This window comes from Peromyscus californicus, unplaced genomic scaffold (genome assembly GCF_007827085.1).
Source record: "Peromyscus californicus insignis strain IS unplaced genomic scaffold, ASM782708v3 Scaffold_9__1_contigs__length_137607984, whole genome shotgun sequence".
NCBI classification, from domain to species: Eukaryota; Metazoa; Chordata; class Mammalia; order Rodentia; family Cricetidae; genus Peromyscus; species Peromyscus californicus.
The window spans coordinates 86,783,324-86,804,999 of NW_026294617.1; the positions used below are offsets into that span (position 1 = coordinate 86,783,324).

General features: G+C 39.0%; 1 protein-coding gene across 7 annotated transcripts in view; it reads left to right on the forward strand.

Annotated features, from left to right (window-relative positions):
• Wdr47 (WD repeat domain 47) overlaps positions 1 to 21,676 on the forward strand; it is a 61,438-nt gene that overhangs the window by 33,204 nt on the left and 6,558 nt on the right. For all 7 annotated transcript variants that reach the window (XM_052730486.1, XM_052730484.1, XM_052730488.1 and 4 more), the window contains 6 exons: positions 2,106 to 2,363; positions 4,573 to 4,648; positions 8,318 to 8,475; positions 12,695 to 12,864; positions 13,783 to 13,953; positions 14,605 to 14,736. In XM_052730486.1, coding sequence (XP_052586446.1) covers positions 2,106 to 2,363; positions 4,573 to 4,648; positions 8,318 to 8,475; positions 12,695 to 12,864; positions 13,783 to 13,953; positions 14,605 to 14,736 — 965 coding nt within the window. The remainder of the gene's footprint in view (positions 1 to 2,105; positions 2,364 to 4,572; positions 4,649 to 8,317; positions 8,476 to 12,694; positions 12,865 to 13,782; positions 13,954 to 14,604; positions 14,737 to 21,676) is intronic.

The window sequence follows — 21,676 nt, forward strand, 5'->3', positions numbered from 1 at the left end:
GTTTCAGTTTGGAGTAGATTTATGTTTTGTTGTTAGTGTTTGCTTTTTTTGTGGTTTTAGTTTTTTGAGACAGGGTCTAGCCTGTAACCCTGGCTGACCTAGATCTTGCCATGTAGACGAGGCTAGCATTAAATGAACAGCAGTCTGTTGTCTGTCTTCCAACGACTGGAATCTGGGTAGAGTGTATTTGTTGTTCAACAATTGTTTTCAATTTCTTTGGTAATTGGAGCTTAATATTACATTTAAGTCTGAGTATGAGAATTCTATAGGACATAGGACCAGTGAGATGGCCCAGAAGGGCCAAAGTCCCCACTGCCATATCTTCAGTCCCCAAGATCCACATGGTGTGAAGAGAGAACCAGCTCTTACAAGTTGTCCTCTGACCTCTACAAGCAAGCTGTGGCACATGCACTCCCCCACATTAATTGATTAATTTTTAAGTCCATAGGAGAGTCAAGTCTATAATTGTGTGTGCTTACCCTATGTTTTTGCAGATGACTTCTACATCAATTTTTTGTCATTCTCCTAATAGTGCTGCCCCATAATTTTTTACTCTTGATTGTTTGATCAGTATTATAATTGGCATCACTGATTTGACACTTATCATAGGCATATTCTGTCCTGCCTTCATTCTACTCTACTTTAAAGAGACTGGACTATAAAATGAGACCCTGACTCAAAAAGAAAGAAAGAAAGAAAGAAAGCCCCCAAAGTGACAGGCAGACTAATGTAAGCATTTTGAAGTCTCTTTACACTTAATGTCCATATTTACTTAGGTCCTTTTTGAAGGGAGCATATCACAGGATTAATGTTTCACAAAAACATAGTCTGGGAAATTCTGACTAATTAAATTTATACCTAATAAATATTTAATAAATATTGAATTTTTTCTGATTTTTGTTATTATTATATTTTTGTTTTGTTTTTTGAGTTGATGATGTCTCTCTGTGTAATTCAGGTTAGCCTAGTGTTACAAGTATTGGGATGATTATAGACATTTGTATGTATATGCCTGCCTTTAATAGAAGACTCCTTCAAAAACCAAACACACATACATGGTTAGTAAAGGGAAATGAGAAAGCACAGTGAACTACCACACCTATAATCATATAATATGTAATAATATAATATAATCAATAATCATACCTACTGTGCTAGTCTTTTCTCATAGTGACTCTTGGCTGAAAGGGTGATCCTGGGTCAGTTCTAGACCTAAGCTTTTTTGAGGTTGTCACTATGTAGGTCAGGCTGACCTTATCTTCCTACATTAACATCCCTTGTGATGGGATTACACATATATGCCACCAAGGCTTCCTAGATCTGAGAGAGCCTGGTACCTTCCTCTTCGTACCTTTCATAAGCCTGTGCCCCAAAGGAGTCAGGCTATGCAGATGGGAAGATTGTTGGAGAGAGTAGTGCTGAGGCCTCATTGTTTGGCGCCCATTTTATCTCTCCAGTGCCCCGTCAGAGTCTGGCAGATGTTAGTTACAGGATGAGGGAATGAATGCAGATCCGAATGATAGAGGCACCACTAGACATTTGTGATCTGCTCTAATCTTTCATGTCGTTGTTGACAGGATATTACTAGGATAAATGAAATGAAAATAGCTTATTTTGTTAGAGGAAAATTTGGTACTGTAATATTATTATTGAAAATATTTGGAAGAGAAGCTGTTTTCTATTTTTAAATCCAAGGTGTCACATGTGCCGAGCACACATTCCGCCACCAGGCTTGTCTGCTTTACAATGTGATGCTGTGGGAAAATGTGGATCATCTTTTTTTTTTTTTTTTTTTTTTTTGGTTTTTCAAGACCTGTTTTCTCTATGTAACTGGCTGTCCTGAAACTCACTCTGTAGACCAGGCTGGCCTCGAACTCAGAGATCCTCCTGCCTCTGCCTCCTGAGTGCTGGAATTAAAGGCATTGGATTATCTTTTTTAGTATCTTGGTTATGTCTTAAATTGATGGAGATCATATTTAAAATAAAATTTCCCCTAGATTATATATGTGCATGTGTTTGTCTTTTCAAGCTTTTAGCCTTGGATATATTAGGACTATTTTATACTACATTTTTATTTTAAACTATTTGTGTTGTTATTCTTATAGGTCTATTCAGAAGCTTGGTGAACTAAACATTGGAATGGATAGTCTTGGTAATGAGGTGCCAGTGCTCAACCAGCAGTGCACTGGGAGCAAAACCAATGGATCAAGTAGTTCTTCTGTGACTAGTTTTAGTACACCACCCCAAGATGCCAGCCAGAGGTTAATACACGATACTTCAAATATTCACACAAGCACTCCTCGTCATCCGGGATCAACAAATCACATCCCGTTTCTTGAAGAATCACCTTGTGGAAGCCAGAAGTAAGTGCTTGACTGTGAAACCTGAAATATTAACTTCTACTGTAGTGTTAGGAACATAAGCTTGAGCTTCTCTGGAGCTCCTCCACCCCCAAAGCTGAGCGCATCCTAGCTCCTGATTTCTCTCTGATCTGCCTTCTTTGTCTTTGAATCTCTCTATAGTCTCCTTTCTCCTCTGTTCTCCTTTTGCTTCCTCGACAGCACCAAGACGGTTCTGTTTTTTATAAACTATGTTACTGAGAGAGTCTATAGTTTTAGGTTTTATCTTGATTTTTACCCGTTGTCTTTGACATTTTTTAAACAGATAATCTCACAGACTTTTGGGGTACAAGAGGGTGTTTTTACAGCATGTTAGCGTGATTATAGAAAGGCAATTTTGGCAACTGTGAAGAAAATTATAGCAGCTAAAGACTTTGCATATTTATGTTTTCACCAATTAGAGCATTTTTATCTTCCTATCACTAGTAAACAAGTGTTAATTTATGCAATGAGAATAGTCAAGGGGCATTTTCTTGCATTACCATAAAACACTTCTCAGGTAGGTTAATTTAGAAATGTATAACTTCCTTTTGACACTTGAGTACTTGTAGAAATTAGCCTTGTAATTAATGTCATATTCTCCTTTTGTAACTGGGCTATTGGATCCCAGGCTGTCCATGGGTTGAGACAGGAATTAAATCTTTTTTTTTTTTTTTTGGTTTTTCGAGACAGGGTTTCTCTGTGTAGCTTTGCGCCTTTCCTGGAACTCACTTGGTAGTCCAGGCTGGCCTCGAACTCACAGAGATCCGCCTGGCTCTGCCTCCATAAATCTTAAAGTTATGCTTTATTCAGAGGATCTGAGATCTGAGAAGACAGAATGACCTCCACATTCATGAAGCATGCACACACCCATGCATGCACACATGCACAAAGCATTGCACACACTCGTGCACACACCATAAATAAATGTAAGAGACAAAACCCTTTCATTAGGGTAAAAAGCACCCAATAATTTGTTGTCTCTTTTCTCTCTGGGACATAGCTCCAGGATCATTCTTGCTTGTATTTACTGGCTTTAAGTCATTATTTAAAAGAACAGGTCTAGAGAATCCTGGGACTTTCCTCCTTATCTTCCTGTGTTGGATCCCCTGTTTGAAGGATCTCATAGAGTTCTTTGAAAAGGGATATATGTTAGAGGTAAAATTTCTCTGACCGTGCGTATCTGCTCATGTTTACGGTATTTGAAAGTGTTGGTGTAGAATTCGAGATGGTAACCATTTCTGAGCCTGTGACATGACCTTCCAGCTTCAATGCTCCTAGGAAGGAGTCCGATGTCCTTTTCACTCTTGATCCTTTGTGTAAGGCCTGTTGCTTTCTCCACTCTGGATTTTTAGGTCCTTTTCTTCCCAGATGTTCTCTAATTTCATTCTGTTGAATCCCCCTGGGCCTTACTAGGAACTTAAGATTTAGGAAGTTAGGAAAGGTGCTTAGTAATTTCCTCATCTCCATTTTCTATTGATGTTTTTCCCTGCTGTGATGTTTAACCAGAATTCTCATTCTCTAAAAATTTACTTTAAAGAAGTACTGCATTTTTTTTTTTCAGAGATAAAGCCCTCTTGTCTGTAAAGAGTGTAATTATGATTTTAGTCTTGGGGCTTTGTACTTTGAAGCATTTCTCTTTGCTCAGCTGCTTCAGTCTCTTAACTTTCATGAGGAGGACTTCTTTGATGGAAGCCTCTGTCTGTAATTCCTGAGGGTTTCCTTCAGCTTCTTAGAAAAGAACTGCATGATTCATCTGTCTTTGGCCTTACAAAACAAGGATTAATTGGAAATACTGTTCTAGGAAGGGATAACTGTCAGTTTTGGTTATTTTTCATTTTCTTATTTTTTCTCCAAGGCTAGATAGTTTTCCTAAAGAGCAATCTCTAGACTTGTGCTTGGGGTAGAATTAAGCATTGCAGAAGGACTGTGGGGCAAGCAGAGGAGAGGTTCTTGACCCTTCACTTTATGGTGTTTCCAGAATGACATCTCACCTTCTCCCTACAACCTTCCTTGGTATCACCAAACCCAGAGCCCCTGATGTCCCCATATAGTAGCTTTGAATAGTGTCACTGAAGATCATTTGCTTAAAATAAATAAATACATAAATAAAAAATAAAGATTGAAAGGTTAAGTTAACCTAGTTTCTGTGTTGAATTTCAGAGTGAACTTTATTGAACTTCTGTTCCCACAGCTCATCAGAACATTCTGTCAGTAAGCCATCTCTTGGAGATTCTTCAGGGAATCTATCAAGATCAAAAGGGGAAGAGGTAATGTTTGGAGAAGTTTCTTTCTGTGTGTGTACATGTTGCAAAGATTTTTTTTCCCCTGAGACAGGGTTTCTCTGTGTAGCTCTGGCTGACCTGGAAATTGCTATGTAGACCAGGCTGGCCTCAAACCCATAGAAATCCGCCTGCCTCTGCCTCCCAAGTGCTGGGATTAAAGGTGTGTGCCATCATGCCTTGCCAAAAAAGATTCTTAATTCAAAGAAAACTATAAAAATGGTCATTATTTGCCTCAAAGTAGTGGGATAGATCTCACTGAACTACACGGAGAGTTTGCCTTAGAAAACACATTTGGAGCTGGGCAGCGGTGGCAAACGCCTTTAATCCCAGCACTTGGGAGGCAGAGGCAGGTGGATCTCTGTGAGTTTGAAGCCAGCCTGGTCTACAAAACGAGTTCCACGACAGCCAGGGTACACAGAGAAACCCTGTCTCGAAAAGCCAAAAAAGAAGAAGAAGAAGAAGGAGGAGGAGGAGGAGGAGGAGGAGGAGAAGGAGGGGAGGAGGGGGGGAGGAGGAAGAGGAGGGGAGGAGGAGGAGGAGGAGGAGGAGGAGAGGAGGAGGAAGAAGAAGAAGAAGAAGAAGAAGAAGAAGAAGAAGAAGAAGAAGAAGAAGAAGAAGAAGAAGAAGAAGAAGAAACCGCATTTGGAGATCCACAGGGCTGGCTGTCTCAGTGGGACAGTGCTTATCACCAAGCCTGAAAGCTGAGTTCAGTCCCCAGGACCCACATGGTGCAAACAGAACTGACTCCCAGAAGTTGTCTTTGACCTCCATGTGCTTATGTGCACTCCCACACCCATAGTTAATTTAAAAATGAAAACACATTTGTAAGTATTCATATTAATGGCCTAGTGGTGACCTTGAATTTTCTCACTGAGACTGCGCTGCTCTCTGAACTTTATGATGGCTTTGTTCAGATAGTATTGGTATTTCTGCTGGGCCTTTCATCTCAATATGTTTTGTGCTTTAGAATCAGGTATCCTTTTCTTACTATTCTATCTTTTTTTTTCCTAGCTCAGAATTTAACCTCATAAATAAAGATATTTTTTTCAGATGCCTGTAGGGGTCAAACAGGAAACAAATGAATAGTGTCTACCATTTTCATGATAAGTACTCAGAAATATTTGTTCCCTGTACAAAGAAATGCACAATACCAGTGTTTCCAATTTCTTTGATCTCAAGAAAAGCTAGCATCTATATTTTTATATCAAATCTCCTATTATGCATAGTGCTGCATTTTAAAAAAATTTAAAACACATTGTGGCACAAATAAAATCAACTTATGTCCCTTCTGCTATAAAGAAACTCCTAATATTAATGTTTAGAATCGTGTTAGTCAACCATCCCTCTCCTCTTTCTCTTATCTCCTCCATACTACTCATTTACATGTCCATTTCCTGTGCATGGACTAAACTCCATATGAATAACAGAATTCAGTTAGATAAGAAAAATATGTGTGTGTTCGTTTTGCCTTGCTTCCCTAAGGAGGGCGCATTGTTTGAATCCTGAAAGCTTGGGTAGTAAGAGGGAAAGTCCCTTCACTGGTCATTGTGTTCTTGAGTCCACAGGCTATGACCGTAGCTGAAGTGATTTGTGTTTTTGTATACTTGACATTGGTATTTCCCAAAGATAAGATTACGTTAAGGCTGTCAACCATGCCGTCTGGAGATCCCTGTTCCCAGTCTAGTCAGTCCTGCTCAAAGTAGCAGTCCTGTTTCGGAGGTCAAAACAGCAGGAGCTATGGACATCTCTGTATAGAACTGCTTCAACTCGCCTCTCTGGAGAGTGCTGTGCACAGAGACTGACACTTTAAATAACCACTAATTTCATATATTTTGATTAAAATAATTTTCACAGTTTTAAAAGGCCATTCTACAATTTCAGTTTGAAATGCTGAAATATTAATTGCCAGAGGTAATAGTAAGCTTCTGTTGTTACCTGTAAGTGGGTTGAATTAATAATAGCCTTTTATATTTCTTCTTTTCTTCCTGAGAGTAATCTGATTGTGTTGCCAGCTCTGGTCTAGAACTACTTCTGCCTCAGTTTCTCAACTAACAGCTCATGAATTTCCTGTTGACAAACAAATGATGCTCTGTTGTTTTTAACTAGAATCCTATATGTGAGTTTCCCCTTTGACAGTTAAAGAGAGCTTAATATGGGAATATATTTTCTAATGTTATAATTTGTCTTAATTTTAGTGTTTATTTATGTGCATGGGTGGTTTTTTTTTTATGCTGAATGCTGTTTATTGAAGGAGGGAAGAGGTCTTAAATACAGGCTTACAGCACAATGGGAGAACCCTGGAGGGCAGAAGTTCGCTACCGATGTTTTACAATCTTGCATCTAAGCTGTTAACGCCCATTATGCAGGATACAGAGACAAGGAACTTCCCTTAAGCATTCAGGAGGGTGGAACACACAAAGTGCTGCCTTGAAAGAAAGAAAGAATTATATATATTCTCAATCTGTAATGAGTCTTAAGTTTTTGTCTTACATCATTTAACTGGAAAATAAAAATTTTACAGATAAAATATGTCACAGCAATAAGATTGTACTGAATGCAAAACACTCATAAACTAACAAATAAAATCTTTAAAAATAAAAAAAAAGAGCCTAGAGAACTAACTCAGTAGGTAAGAGCACTGGCTGCTCTTACAGAAGACCTGGGTTCAATTCCCATCAACCACATGGTGACTCAGCCATGTATAACTCCAGTTCCAGGGAATTAGCATAGGGAGGATATCAAGGTCAAGGTCAGCAAGCAAGGCAACAGTTACCCAAAACGGAGACCAGGGCCCTACAGGTCCCCCTTTTACTAAAAAATGAGCTTCTGACTTAGGTTGCGTGGGAAGTCAGCAGGTCACCTTACCTGTCATGCGTGGGTGTTTTGCGTGCATGTATATCTGCACTATGTGTATGCCAGGTTCCCTCAGAAGCCAGTAAAGGGTATCAGTTTCCCCGGAACTGGAGTTATACATGGCTGAGTCACCATGTGGTTGATGGGAATTGAACCCAGGTCTTCTGTAAGAGCAGCCAGTGCTCTTACCTACTGAGTTAGTTCTCTAGGCTCTTTTTTTTTTAATTTTTAAAGATTTTATTTGTTAGTTTATGAGTGTTTTGCATTCAGTGCAATCTTATTGCTGTGACATATTTTATCTGTAAAATTTTTATTTTCCAGTTAAATGATGTAAGACAAAAACTTAAGACTCATTACAGATTGAGAATATATATAATTCTTTCTTTCTTTCAAGGCAGCACTTTGTGTATCTGCATGTATGTAAGTACATTACATACATGCCTAGTACCTGAGAGATCAGAAGAGGTCATCAGTTCCCCTTGAACTGGAGTTATGTGTGATGCTGAACTGCTTCCATGTGGGTGCTGGGAACTGAACCTGGGTCCTCTGCAAGAGTAACAAGTGCTCTGAACTGCTGAGCTCTCTCTTCAGACCCTATATTTTGTTTTAGTTTGTCTGACTTTGGTTTAGTAATGGTTAGCAAAAATTAGAAACTTGATTAATTTGGTTTGTCACTTAAAAGGTTCCTGGCACTTACTATAATCAAACCGGAATAATAGGGTTGAAATGAATTTGAAGTGGATGAAGGTGACTCGAGCTTGTTTTTCCACATAATGACTCTCATGTTCATTCTTTCCGTAGGATGATAAGTCCAAAAAGCAGTTCGTTTGTATTAATACTCTAGAAGACACACAAGCTGTTAGAGCAGTGGCTTTTCATCCAAGTGGTGGTTTATATGCTGTTGGTTCGAATTCAAAAACTCTGAGAGTATGTGCCTATCCTGAAAAAATTGATCCAAGGTAAGAATAGCTGCTTTGCATTGTTCTACTTGCCTAAGTTTTCAGTAGCTGTGTTGGTTACCTTTTCATATTTGTTATTAACTAATATTTCAGTTCTTCCAAGAAATACATCCACCATTATTAATTTATTCATTTCTCCATAAAATATTTTTGATTATGCCATTTTGCATCAGTAAGTCTTATTTCCATGACATTTTTTTTATCTGCAGAGTTCTTACATTCCATTTAATGATGCAAAACAAAAACTAGGTTATAGCTCACTGCAGATTGAGAACATAGATACATTTTTTTTCTATTGAGGCAGCATTTCACTTGTAGCCTGGGTTGGCCTTGAGCTCCAGATCCTTCTGCCTCTTTCTCCCTTGCAGGCACCTGCCACCATACCTTTTTCTACAGTTTCAGAGGAGTTTAGATATAGTAATTAAACTATAGTAATTGCTGATATTTGGCCATTTTAAACCTACAAAAATTAAATTTTCATTTGGTTAACCTAACAATGATTTTTACCCTCTTGTTTTAGCAAATTGTAGGATTTGAAAACCAGGTATATATTCTAAAAGATATGTCATGAGAATGCTAATGTACATTATTTATAGCTTTGTGGTGGTATAGAATTTGCCTGTGATGTACAAGGCACTGGACTGGGTTCAGTCCCCAACACTGCGGAAAAATAGTTTTTGTTTTAGATGTAACTTCACAGGAATCTAGATTGGAACTTTTTTTTTTTTTTTTTTTTTTTTTTGGTTTTTCGAGACAGGGTTTCTCTGTGTAGCTTTGCGCCTCTCCTGGAACTCACTTGGTAGCCCAGGCTGGCCTCGAACTCACAGAGATCCGCCTGGCTCTGCCTCCCGAGTGCTGGGATTAAAGGCGTGCGCCACCACCGCCCGGCTAGATTGGAACTTTTTGATAAGGTGTTGTTTTTGTTAAAATGCCTGCTATGACTAAACTAGCATTATAGGGCGAGGAGATGGCTTAACGGTTAAGAGCACTGGCTTCTCTTCCCGAGGACCTGGGTTGAGTACCAGGACCCACATGTTGGCTCACAACCATCTGTAACTCCAGGAGAACCAATATCCTGGGACACCAGACACAGATATAAGGCACACACACACATGCAGTCAAAACATTCATACACATAAAATAAAAAATGAGCTTTATAAAGATTATGAGATGTGTGGCAGATTTTTGTGGTGAGGGAAATAAAACTATATTAATATTCTAGAAGACACATAAGCTTTTAGAACAGTGGCTTTTCATTCAAGTGGTAGTTTATATGCTGTTGACTCAAATGAAAAAACTCTGAGAGTATGTGCCTATCTAGGAAAAATTAGTTTTCATATCAAAAGAAAGATATCCAAGCAAGCTATATAAAGCTTTAAAAGTTGTTTTTTTTAAGATTTATTTATTATGTATACAGTGCTCTGTCTGCATGTGTCCCTGCGGGCCAGAAGAGGGCGCCAGATCTCATTACAGGTGGTTGTGAGCTGCCATTTGGTTGTTGGGAATTGAACTCAGGACCTCTGGAAGAGCAGTCAGTGCTCTTAACCGCTGAGCCATCTCTCCAGCTCTAAAGCTTTAAAAGTTTTAATTATTACAAGTACTATGAGGTATATTGTTTTGGATTTTTTGTTTGTTTGTTTGTTTGTTTTTTGAGATAGATTCTTTGTGTAGCTTTGGTGCCTGTCCTGGATCTCACTCTGTAGACCAGGCTAGCCTCGAACTCACAGAGATCCACCTGGCTCTGCTTCCCAAGTGCTGAGATTAAAGGTGTGAGCCACCACCACCTGGCTTGTTTTGGATTTTTAAAGCAAGTTTTTAATGTAATACTTATTATCTGGGAATTTCATACATGTATATAATGTACTTTGGTCATATCTACTCCTCCCCCTTTAACTCCTGCTAGACCCCCCCACCAAACATACATACATCCCCCCTCTCAACTTCATACACTTTTGTGTTTTGTTTTGTTTTGAAAACAGGGTTTCTTCTGCATAGCGCTGGCTGTCCTGGAACTCACTCTGTGGACCAGGCTGGCCTCGAACTCACAGAGATCCACCTGCCTTTGTCTCCTGAGTGCTGGGATTAAAGGTGTGCACCATCACTGCCCTACTTTTTTTTTTTTTAAGTTAAATACACACTGAATCTAGTTAGTATTTTCCATATACATACAAGTATGGGACCATCCACTGGTGCGTGGGTAACCTACCAGTCAAAGAAAACTGACTCTCTCTGCTAACTGCCGGCAGCTTCTCAACTAACAGTGGGGTTCCATGGTCCCCTCTCTGGTCGCTGCTGGAATTTTGATGGCTTAAGCGTTTGCAGGTCTAGTATAGGCAGCCCCAGCTGCTGTGGGTCCATGAGTGCCATGGCCATGTCATGTACAGAAGGCAGCCTCTCACAGCACACTTTCCTTCCCAGTGCTCTGCTGGTTGACACGGTCGTCTCAGTTAGAGCTGAGCACTGGCAATCTCTGATTCTTAGCACTTTGATTAGTTTTCCATCTCTATCTTAACTATCGTCCACTGCCAAAAGAAGCTTTTGCTTCTTTCGCCAAGGTTGAGAGCAGCACAGATCTATGGGTATAAATATAAATATTTAGAGGACAGTTTGACAGCATGAATATTTAGCAAATCAGCAATAGTAGGTTACCCCCAGGCCAATGATCTCCCCTTATGATAGGTTTTTGAGTAACTTAATTTTTTTTTTTTTCAAATAGAGGTTTCTCTGTGTGGTCCTGGCTGTCCTAGAACTCAGTGTGTAGACCAGGCTGACCCCAAACACAGAGATCTACCTGCCTCTGCCTCCTGAGTGCTGGGATTAAAGGTGTGTGCCACTGCTGCCTGGCAACAGTACCAATTTTTAAAGAACATTTAAAGACTTATTACAACTCTAACAGAATAGGATTGATGGAGTTTTTGTAATATCTTTGTTGTCTCTATATCTGAATAATAATTTTGACTTTTGCCCCGTGAAAGCATTTAAAGACTTAGATAAGAGGTGTAGAGATAGTTCAGTGGTTGAGAGCACTTGATACTCTTTCAGAGGACCAGCATTCAGTTCCTGGTACTCACATCAGGTGACTCACAACCATCTGTTAAGTCCAGTGTCAAGGGGTTCAGTACCTTGTTCTTGCCTCCAAGGGCATTAAAATTTTTTATTCACAGTTGTATGAGTAAATAGAGTGGATACATGCTCTTATATGTCTGTAAGTACAACACATGATGCAGTGCCCACAGAGGTCAAAAGGGCGTCAGATTCTGGAACTGCAGTCACAGATAGTTGTGAGCAGTTACATGGGTGCTGGGAACTGAACCCAGGTCCTCCCCAAGAGCAGCAAATACTCATAACCTTTGAACTATCTCTCCAGCCTTGTATTACTAAATAGAAATATTTGAAAAGGAGAAAGCCAAATTTTAGATCAGGGAGTGGAAAATCGTAGTTATGGTGACACAGCCAAAGACTTGTATGTGTAGAGTGAATGAGATGGTTTGTTTTTGTTTGGAGGCTGGCCTTGAGCTTGAGCTCCATGCCACATCCTGAGCAAGCGTCCATCTATAGCTTCTTTCCCTGCAGCTAGTCTCTGACTTTTACCTTCTTGGAAAAAAAATAATCTTATCTTTTAGGGCTCAAAACTTTATACTTTCCCATAATGGCTTACACGTAGTGGTCATGACATTATCTACTGCAACTAGATTTTTAAAATTCTGGAAAGAGATCTTGTCTTTTTATTTTTATCCATTTTCATTTTTTCTTAAACTCAGAAACATTGTTTATTTGTTAATAAATACTTATTGCACTTTCCTAGTTTGTATTAGCTTTCTTTTGTTTATTTTTTCCTCTGAAAAAAGATAAATGGAGATTTAAAAAACATATCCTATTTATTATGTGATCTGAAATGAGAGATTCATATAATAGTTATAATTTTACTGTTTGGTTTAAAGTATGGTTTATATTATTTTCTTTTATGATCTTAGAAATTTGATAATCTGTCGATTGGATGTGGTGATTTTCACATTTAGCATCAGCATTCTGGAGGCTGAGACAGAAGGATTATTGAGTTCAGAGCTATCTCTGCTTTGTAACTATATCTCAGGAAGCCAGGAAATCCAACCTTGCTGCTGGATATTCTTCTCTTCCTTCCCTTATAATAGAGAATTTCATGTTAACTTCTTTTAAAAATCAAGAAATTGAAATCTCTTTACATACTCTTTCTTTTCAGTGCACATGACGTGCCTAAGCAGCCAGTGGTACGATTTAAAAGAAACAAGCATCATAAAGGATCCATTTATTGTGTGGCGTGGAGTCCTTGTGGACAGTTATTAGCAACCGGATCAAATGACAAATACGTGAAAGTGCTGCCCTTCAATGCAGAGACGTGTAACGCAACAGGTAGGGCCCGAGTATGCAGCAGTCGCCGACAGGCAGTGTCCTGTACGTTTGCCCCGCTGTGTCTTTCTGTTGCCATTAATGACATCTCAGAACATTAGCTTAAGGAATTTATTATTTTTGTTCTGATTATTCCACCCCAGTGAGGTATTATTCTTTTAAATAAGTCTTACACGTAGCCAAATGGTATATGAATTTGAGAAAAACATCAAAGTGAAAATAATTTTTATGGACTAGGGATGTAGCTGAGTGGTAGACTACTTGAAGAGTGTGCATAACTGTGCATATGTGTGTGCATACATACACACACACACACACAGACAAGAGACAGAGACAGAAATAGAGACAGAGAGAACCTTTTAAATAACTATCATAATTGAATTAATGAATATTTTCTAGAGTCTGTCCTTTTTGTTTGAAATAAAGACAGGGAGGTGATGAACTTTCTATAACTGTTTTAAGGACAGTAATAACTCAATCCGTATTTTAATTTTTTTAGTTTTGTATTCAATAAACGAGTTGGTTATGTCAATCCCTAAGTAAAAATAAGTCTTTTTTTTTTTTTTTTTCTTTTTTGAGACAGGGTTTCTCTGTAGCTTTGGAGCCTGTCCTGGACTAGCTCTGTAGCCCAGGCTGGCCTCAAACTCACAGAGATCCGCCTGGCTCTGCCTCCCAAGTGCTGGGATTAAAGGCATGTGCCACCACCGCCCGGCATAAAAATAAGTCCTACTACTGCACTGTTTTTTAGGTTAGCACACAAGACAGTGGGTTTCACTGTGATGTTCTCCCGTGGACGTGTCAGTACGCTTTGCTCTAATGTAACTAGTGCATTCTCCTTGCCGGTGCTCAGGCACCTTAGCATCCTCTTCACACAGGAAGTTGAGCAGCATTTTTTTTTTTTAATTCTTACTGCTGTTTCAGGACCAGATCTGGAATTTAGCATGCATGATGGGACAATCCGAGATTTGGCATTTATGGAAGGCCCGGAAAGTGGTGGAGCTATTTTAATAAGTGCCGGGGCAGGAGATTGTAACATTTACACAACAGACTGTCAAAGAGGACAGGGTCTTCATGCTTTGAGTGGACACACTGGTACGTAGTGATCGCTCTGTGTGCTCTTTCCTGTGCCCAGCCTGGGCTGTGTGCTGTTTTCATTGTGGAATAGATCTCTTCATAATGGATCTCTTTGAGACAGATTTTTATTTCAAAAACTTTCATTGTGAGTTTTGGATATCAGAGAAATAATAATGGCATTATCCATTTATTCATCACAGAGTTCTTTTACTTTAATCTTCACAGACATTATATGATGTAGGAAGTTTTATCCCTCTTTATATATGAAGGCATTGGGGCAGAAAGTGGGAAGCCAGGAAGTGACAGATCTAAGATATGATTCTATATCCATTTCATTCAAAGCTAATAATCTAACTCCACTGAATAACTGCCTATATTGTCTTCATGAAAAAAGTCACCATTATTTCAAGTGACAAGTTTTTGTGTGTACTAATTATTATATCTTGAAATACAGAAATGACTTATTCTACTAATGGAGTCAAGAAAGTTTGAATTTGTTCAGAGTGGTTTTGATATGTTTTAATGAATTAAAAAATTAATCTATTTGATAGTATGTAAAATCTCTATGATAGGACATATTTGGTTAACCAGTCAGGAGAAGAACTTACTTTTGGACGTGTTGTGGAAAGGCCCTTTCCCACAGCAGTAACTGTGTATGGTCTTTTATAGGGCATATCTTAGCACTTTATACCTGGAGCGGCTGGATGATTGCATCTGGTTCCCAGGATAAGACTGTTAGATTCTGGGATCTTCGAGTACCAAGCTGTGTTCGTGTGGTTGGCACAACATTCCATGGAACTGGTAGGTTTTCCATAGATGTGAATGAAGTTCTGTGAGAAAGGAACTTTATAAATTACACTAGTGTCTGCTTCCCTACCCCCATCTTTAGGTGAAAAAGAGTACCAGGGATGGGAATGTAGCTTAGCTGATAGAGTGCTGGGCTAGTCCGTGTGAAGCTCTGAGTTTAGTTCTTAGTACTGAACAAACCAGGTCAGCCTGGGCTACAAGAGACTCAAAAAAAGGGAAAAAGAAAGGACATCAGGGTAGGGTGAGGGGGTGAGGGGTGAGGGGGAGACTGACTTTGTATTTTATCAATTAGTTTCAATTCTTTTAGAATTTGTTCATATGTTACCATATTTGCAAACCAATATTAGATCAAATATTGTGTTCCAAATTGACCTCTTAGGGCAATTTTAGAATATATTGATTTGTTTATTTATTACATATGTTCTATATGTGAGTGTATACACCCAACAGTGTGCATTGTGATTGTGGAGGCAGAAGACAACTGTGGAAGACCATTCTTTCCTTCCTCCATGGGCTCTGGAGTCTGGCCTGAGTTCCAGACTTGGCTGCAGTGACTTTGTCTGCTGAGGCATGCCCTCTGCCCAGATCTCAGCTACTTAACACCTTTTAATTCATTAACTTACTTATGTGAGGGCACCTGTTAACATAGAGGTCAATGGATAGCTTGTGGGAGTCATTCTGTCCTTTTACCATCTGGACATGAAGATTGACCCCAGGTCATCAGGCTTGGCAGCAAGTACCATTACCTATTTGGACCATCCCACAGGCTCTAAAGAACTCCAGATCTTATACAGTTATTTTTTAAAGATTTATTTTTATTTTATGTGCATGAGTGTTTGGCCTGCCTGTATTTCTGTGCACCATGTGCATACATTGTTTGTGGAGGCCAGGAGAGGATGTTGGATCCCCTGAAACTGAAGTTACCACGTGGGAGCTGGGAATCAAACCCTCCTTTTCTGTAGGAGCATCGAGTGCTTTTAACCATCTCTCCAGCCCCTCTCCCGTCTCTCTTATTTTCTCTCTTACTGAACCTCCCAGCTCCAGGTTTTAAAGGAAAGCCTCGTCTTTCCTCTAAGGCTCTGCTGTGCTGTTTTAATACACTGTACCTCTTCTTTCTAATGCTTTCTGACCTTAAGGCCAGGTTCTGGCCTGAGGCCCTGTCTTGTAATAAACCTCATTTCCTGAAGAATGTTTACGTGCCAGCTCCTTTTTATGAACCAATGTGTCCCTTACTTAACAGTGTTCTTGTCTCCCGTGGGTTTGAGGGGCTGTTTTGGTTAAATGGAGTATTCTGAGATATCTGTTAAGTCCATTTACTCTTTGGCAGCAGTTCTCAGCCTTCCTAATGCTGTGGCCCTTTAATACAGTTAGTTCCTCAAGTTGTGGTGATCTCCAACCATAAAATTATTCCGTTGCTATTTCATACTGTAATTTTGCTGCTGTTATGAATCATAATATAAATATCTTATATGCAAGATATCTGATATGTGGTCCCGTGGAGAACGTAACCTACAAGTTGATAACCACTGCTCTATGGGGTAGTTCCAACTCTAAAGTTCTTGGTTGACTTCTTATTTGATGTTCTGTCTGGAGATGAGTATGGTATTGAAATCACCCACTATTATTCTGTCAAGACATCCAAACTTTAAGAAGCCATTGGTATTTGTCTTATGAAAAATTGCTGTATATCTTCTTGGTGATTTGTTACCTTTTAGTGGCCTTCTTTATTTCTCTTGACCTTCAAAGGCCTGATGCTAGTGATCTACTTCTGCCTGTCAGGACCCACCTCCTAAATATTTCATAGCCTCCCCAAATCACTTCCTGCATTGGGGGAAAATATTCAAACATGAAGCCTACGTAGGGGGTAATTTCAGATTCAAACCTGATCTGACATTATGCATCCTTATAGTCTCAGCTCAAAACATTTCTGTTCCTTTGATGTAACATCCCAAGATTTTCTGTGAATTCATGTTGTTTCTGCAGCCTGAGGTGTTCTTCCTCTTGTCTTCTCTTTATCAGGCTTTAAAAAAGGATTTATTATGTACACAGTGCTGTAGATGTATCCAACCTTCTTATTAAATAAGAAACACAGAACCAATGCAAAGAAGAAAGCCAAGAGGTCAGAGCTAAGAGCTAAAACCTTACCCTTCCTCCTGCGGTGGTCCTACCTCTCCGAACCAGAGCTACCCCTGTGTTAAAGTCTTTATATAGAGTTCCTGTCCTGCCTTCTCATTGGTTGTAAACCCAACCACATGACCGCCTCCTCACAGCCTGTCTGTATAGGCCTCCAGGTTTTCCATGATTGGTATTAAGATTAAAGGCATGTGTATCCAATAATGGCTGTATCCCTGAACACACAGAGACTTACCCAGCTCTGCCTACCAAGTGCTGGGATTACAAGCATACGCTACCACTGCCTTGCTTTCCTATGGCTTGCTAAGAGCTCTGACCCCTGGGCAACTTTATTTATTAACATACAAATAATATTTTAATACAAATAAAATATCACCATATTTCCCCTTTTCTATTTTTTTTTTTTTTTTTTTTTGGTTTTTCGAGACAGAGTTTCTCTGTGTAGCTTTGCGCCTCTCCTGGAACTCACTTGGTAGCCCAGGCTGGCCTCGAACTCACAGAGATCCGCCTGCCTCTGCCTCCCGAGTGCTGGGATTAAAGGCGTGCGCCACCACTGCCCAGCTTACCCTTTTCTATTTTAATAAAAAGGAAAAAAAAAAAGAAAAAGCTTATAACTAATATAAGAAAAACTATATACAAAAGGACAATAACTATATACAATATATACAAGTAATAAATACCTAAACAATGTCTAGTCCATTTGTATTTGACAAATTCAGAGAAAATAATTTCATTATCTATCCTATTTTGGTAAGTCCAAAATGTATCCTAATTAATCTTCAACTATAACTAACTAACCTTCAACTATAACTAACTAACCTTCAACTATAACTAACTAATCTTCAACTCCCTCAGAGACCCAAGAAGGAAATAATATTAGCTAACAAAAATAAAAACAGGAAGTGCACATAAGCAACTTCCAAAAAATTTGTGAGTTGACAGAAACAGACAGCTGTCTGGACAGTCACCTGAGGTTTCTCCGAAGTGCTGGGGCATCATCTTCAGCCTATAGGCTTAGCATATCTGACAGACTCATTTGTGAAGTAGGATATACACAAGGTCAACAGTTCAACCTCACATTGAGTGAGAGTAGTCCATGTACCAGAAACACCTGAATTCCACTAGTGTCATGTCATGATTCAGGATTTTAAATTCTGGAAATTGTTGATGGTTTTTTAATTCAGCTGTCCATTCTTCTTGGCTGTGTATATATGGCTTCATCTCAGCATCCCATTCTTCTCCATATCCCTCCATCAAATGCCAGTCTACTATTGAGAGGCGTGAGCTTAGTTACTCTTCAAGAATAACTGTTTCAGCTGCTGTTCCATTGCACATCAGAGGCCATCGGCCCACTGCCTGTTCAGCTGCCTTCGAAGAAAAGGGCACTGTACCTTTTTCGAATTGCGAAGGCCACTTCAGGGATGGTGCCATATTGTCCTGGCCTCTGAAGATGCCTTTTGATAAAGCCCTAAACACACTTGTTTTGGCAAGAATCAGTAATCCTTTGTTTTATGTCCTGTCTGTCCATTTTGTCCTGTTGATTCAAGGATACTTTGTTGTCCAGTGGCTAACTTTTGCCACAATGAAAGTTAACTCCATATGCAGTTTCTTCAATGCCCATATTTTCTCTGAAGTAGATTGGTACTGCCAGGAGCCGACATGTCTCATAGTCATAACAAAAAAGAAAAATTTTCTAAGTTATTAAAACATTTTAAATGCCATATTCTGTAGATCTCTGAAGGGTTTGAAGATAACCTGTCTATCTAAAATATATCTACTCAATCTTGAAAACATACCTAATATAACTACAAGTTCTATTATAATATCTAACTACTAACTTTCATTTCTTTATATCCTAATAGTTGGTAATAACATTCAAGGATCAGAAAATTGCATTACATTGTTAGATGAATGGTACAATTAGAAAAATATATATAACATTTTCTAACAATATCAATTTCAATATATATAATTTGTATACAATATAAAACAATCCAATCCAATGTAAAGTATTTACATTTTTCTTTTCTTTCTTTCTTTTTTTTTTTTTTTTAATAAGAACCTTAAATCTAATCTCCTTTGCTTAGCCTTTTTCCTAACCCTTGACAACAACTTGTAACCAACCCCCCTAATCAATGAAAATTATCCCAGACCCAAAACCCATTAAAAGACCAAAAAACCCAACCACCCCACACCACCTCTTTGGGAATGTGGGCGTCGTATTCTTGAAATTGCTTCCTGCTGGGTATGGGCGAAGGTATCTTTATCCTGAAAGAAAAATTTTAGGTTAATTGTCAAATTCTAGGAAAAGTAAATATATCCTTCGTTATCCAGTCTGTGTATAATGCCAAAATTCAGGGTTTATCTCAAATCCTTATTCAAGTAGTCTTTGAGACTGGATCATCTCAGCTAGCTCTTCTCAAAATTGCTCTGAGCACTTTGTAGTTCAAAGCTGATCTGTAGATGATGTTTGTCAGCTTAGTGATGTTATTATTGTCCACGTGGAATTGTTGTTGTTGTGGGGACCCATCTTCTTCCTGGAGACTTCAGTTGATGTTAGGCCTAACCGTGATTTCCTGCAAAAAACTGATAAGAGACTCGAACACAAAGACTATATATGCGACTTTTTAGAATTAGTTAGTACTCTATATGACCATTTATATCTTAACAAAGTTTAAAATGTATATATATCTATACATATTGATCTTGTACATTTTGATATAAAATTCATACTTTAAGAAAAGTTTAAAGAATCAGAATAGAATCAAAGAGTTGAGATTCGTAATAGAATAGTCCCTTAATTAATTTGGCTTTTCTCCTGTCCCATGGCAGAAGATGGCTCTTTTCCTCTGGCATGATACAGGGAGTTTGCATTTTCCTTTTAACAACATGCTTGAGTTTAAAGAAGGAGAGAGCCATTCTCCAACTCCAAAGTCAGCTTTAAATTTTAATTGAACTGGGACTATTAGAAGTTAAATAGTGTTAAATCTTTAAAGAAAAGCAGAAACAAACATTTAGGAAGACATAAAATTTTTTTAGATAACATACCCATACGCCATTTCACTCTGTTTCTTAGGATAGATGATTTGTTCCTTTTCTTCAGTTGTCTCATTTGTCCAGTGTTCTTCAAATTCGTTAACCTTCATTCTCCTAAAAGACAAAAACAAGATACATTAACTGTATCTCTAATCCAATCTTCCAAAGGTGCAGATCTTGCCTTTAACGGCCTAATTATTCTTTTGCACGCTGCATTTGCATTCTCAAAGGCTAAAGATTCAATTATTATCTGACTAGCCTCTGAATTTGGGACCATTTTTTGTACTGCTGAAGTCAATCTTTGTAAGAAATCTGTGAAAGATTCTTTGGGGCCCTGTATAACCTTTGTAAATGACTCAGTTTTTTTCCCTGGTTCTTCAACTCTGTCCCATGCATTCAAAGCTGCCGTTTTACATAGAACTAGGGTTTGGACATCATATGAACATTGTGTTTGTACTGAAGCATATTGGCCTTCGCCAATAAGCTGATCCTGGCAGACTTGTATTCCGCTATCCCTCCATTGTCTTTTTATATTTTTAGCCTCATTACTGAACCACATTTTCCACTGGAGATTTTGTCCGGGTTCAAGAACAGCCTGTGCCAATTCCCGCCAGTCCTTTGGTATAATCCTATTACAAGTTGACCAGGTGTTTAACATTTGCTTTACATATGGGGAGTGCATGCCATAAGATGCTATTGCCTCCTTAAATCTTCGTAAGTCTAACATTTCAACTGGAACCCAAGTATTTTGTTCATTCTCTTCATCAGGTAGCTGCTGTACGGCTACTGGATAAATTAAGGGTGATTGTATGAAAACTGGCTTTCTTTCTGTAATCTTACGATCCAATTTTGAAACAACTTCACTATTTCTTCTGTCTGAATTTGAATTTCTCTATAATTCATTTTTACCGGTTTAACAAGTTTTTCTAAGACTGTTATCCTGGCACTTAAGTTGACGATCTTTTTAAATAGTAAAATGAGGATAAGAAAAGTAATAAACTGAATAATTCGATCAATATTAATCTTTTCATATAGTTGTTCCATTGTCAGAGTGCCTAAAATTTCAAACAAAGCCCAATTTTCTTCCAATGTACACATAAAGCCCATTTTTTTTTAATGTAGAAAAAAATTCTCTTTTAAATAGATATGTTAATTGACTTACCAAGTCTGGGTAGAACAGTAGAATCCCAGGGAATTTCACAGCCACCTGGTGTTCGAGGTGTGAATCCAGCGAGAGAGAGAGAGAGAGAGAGAGAGAGAGAGAGAGAGAGAGAGAGAGAGAGAGAGAGAGAGAGAGAGAGAGAGACAGAGTAGCCACTTGAGCCGAGTCAAGCCTTGGCTTTACAGGCAGGGGCCCTGTTCAGCAGGGCAGGTCTGAGTTGCTTGTAGCAGTTGCAAGTAGTTCCAGCTGTGGGTCAGTCAGGCCTGGGACCAAGCTAGGCAGCCGGGCTGCCCAGGCAGGAAACCGGACCTGCCGCCAAGCCAAGCCAAGCGGTTTTTAATGAATTCTTGTCACATTGGGCGCCAAATGTAGATGTATCCAACCTTCTTATTAAATAAGAAACACAGAACCAATGCAAAGAAGAAAGCCAAGAGGTCAGAGCTAAGAGCTAAAACCTTACCCTTCCTCCTGCGGTGGTCCTACCTCTCCGAACCAGAGCTACCCCTGTGTTAAAGTCTTTATATAGAGTTCCTGTCCTGCCTTCTCATTGGTTGTAAACCCAACCACATGACCGCCTCCTCACAGCCTGTCTGTATAGGCCTC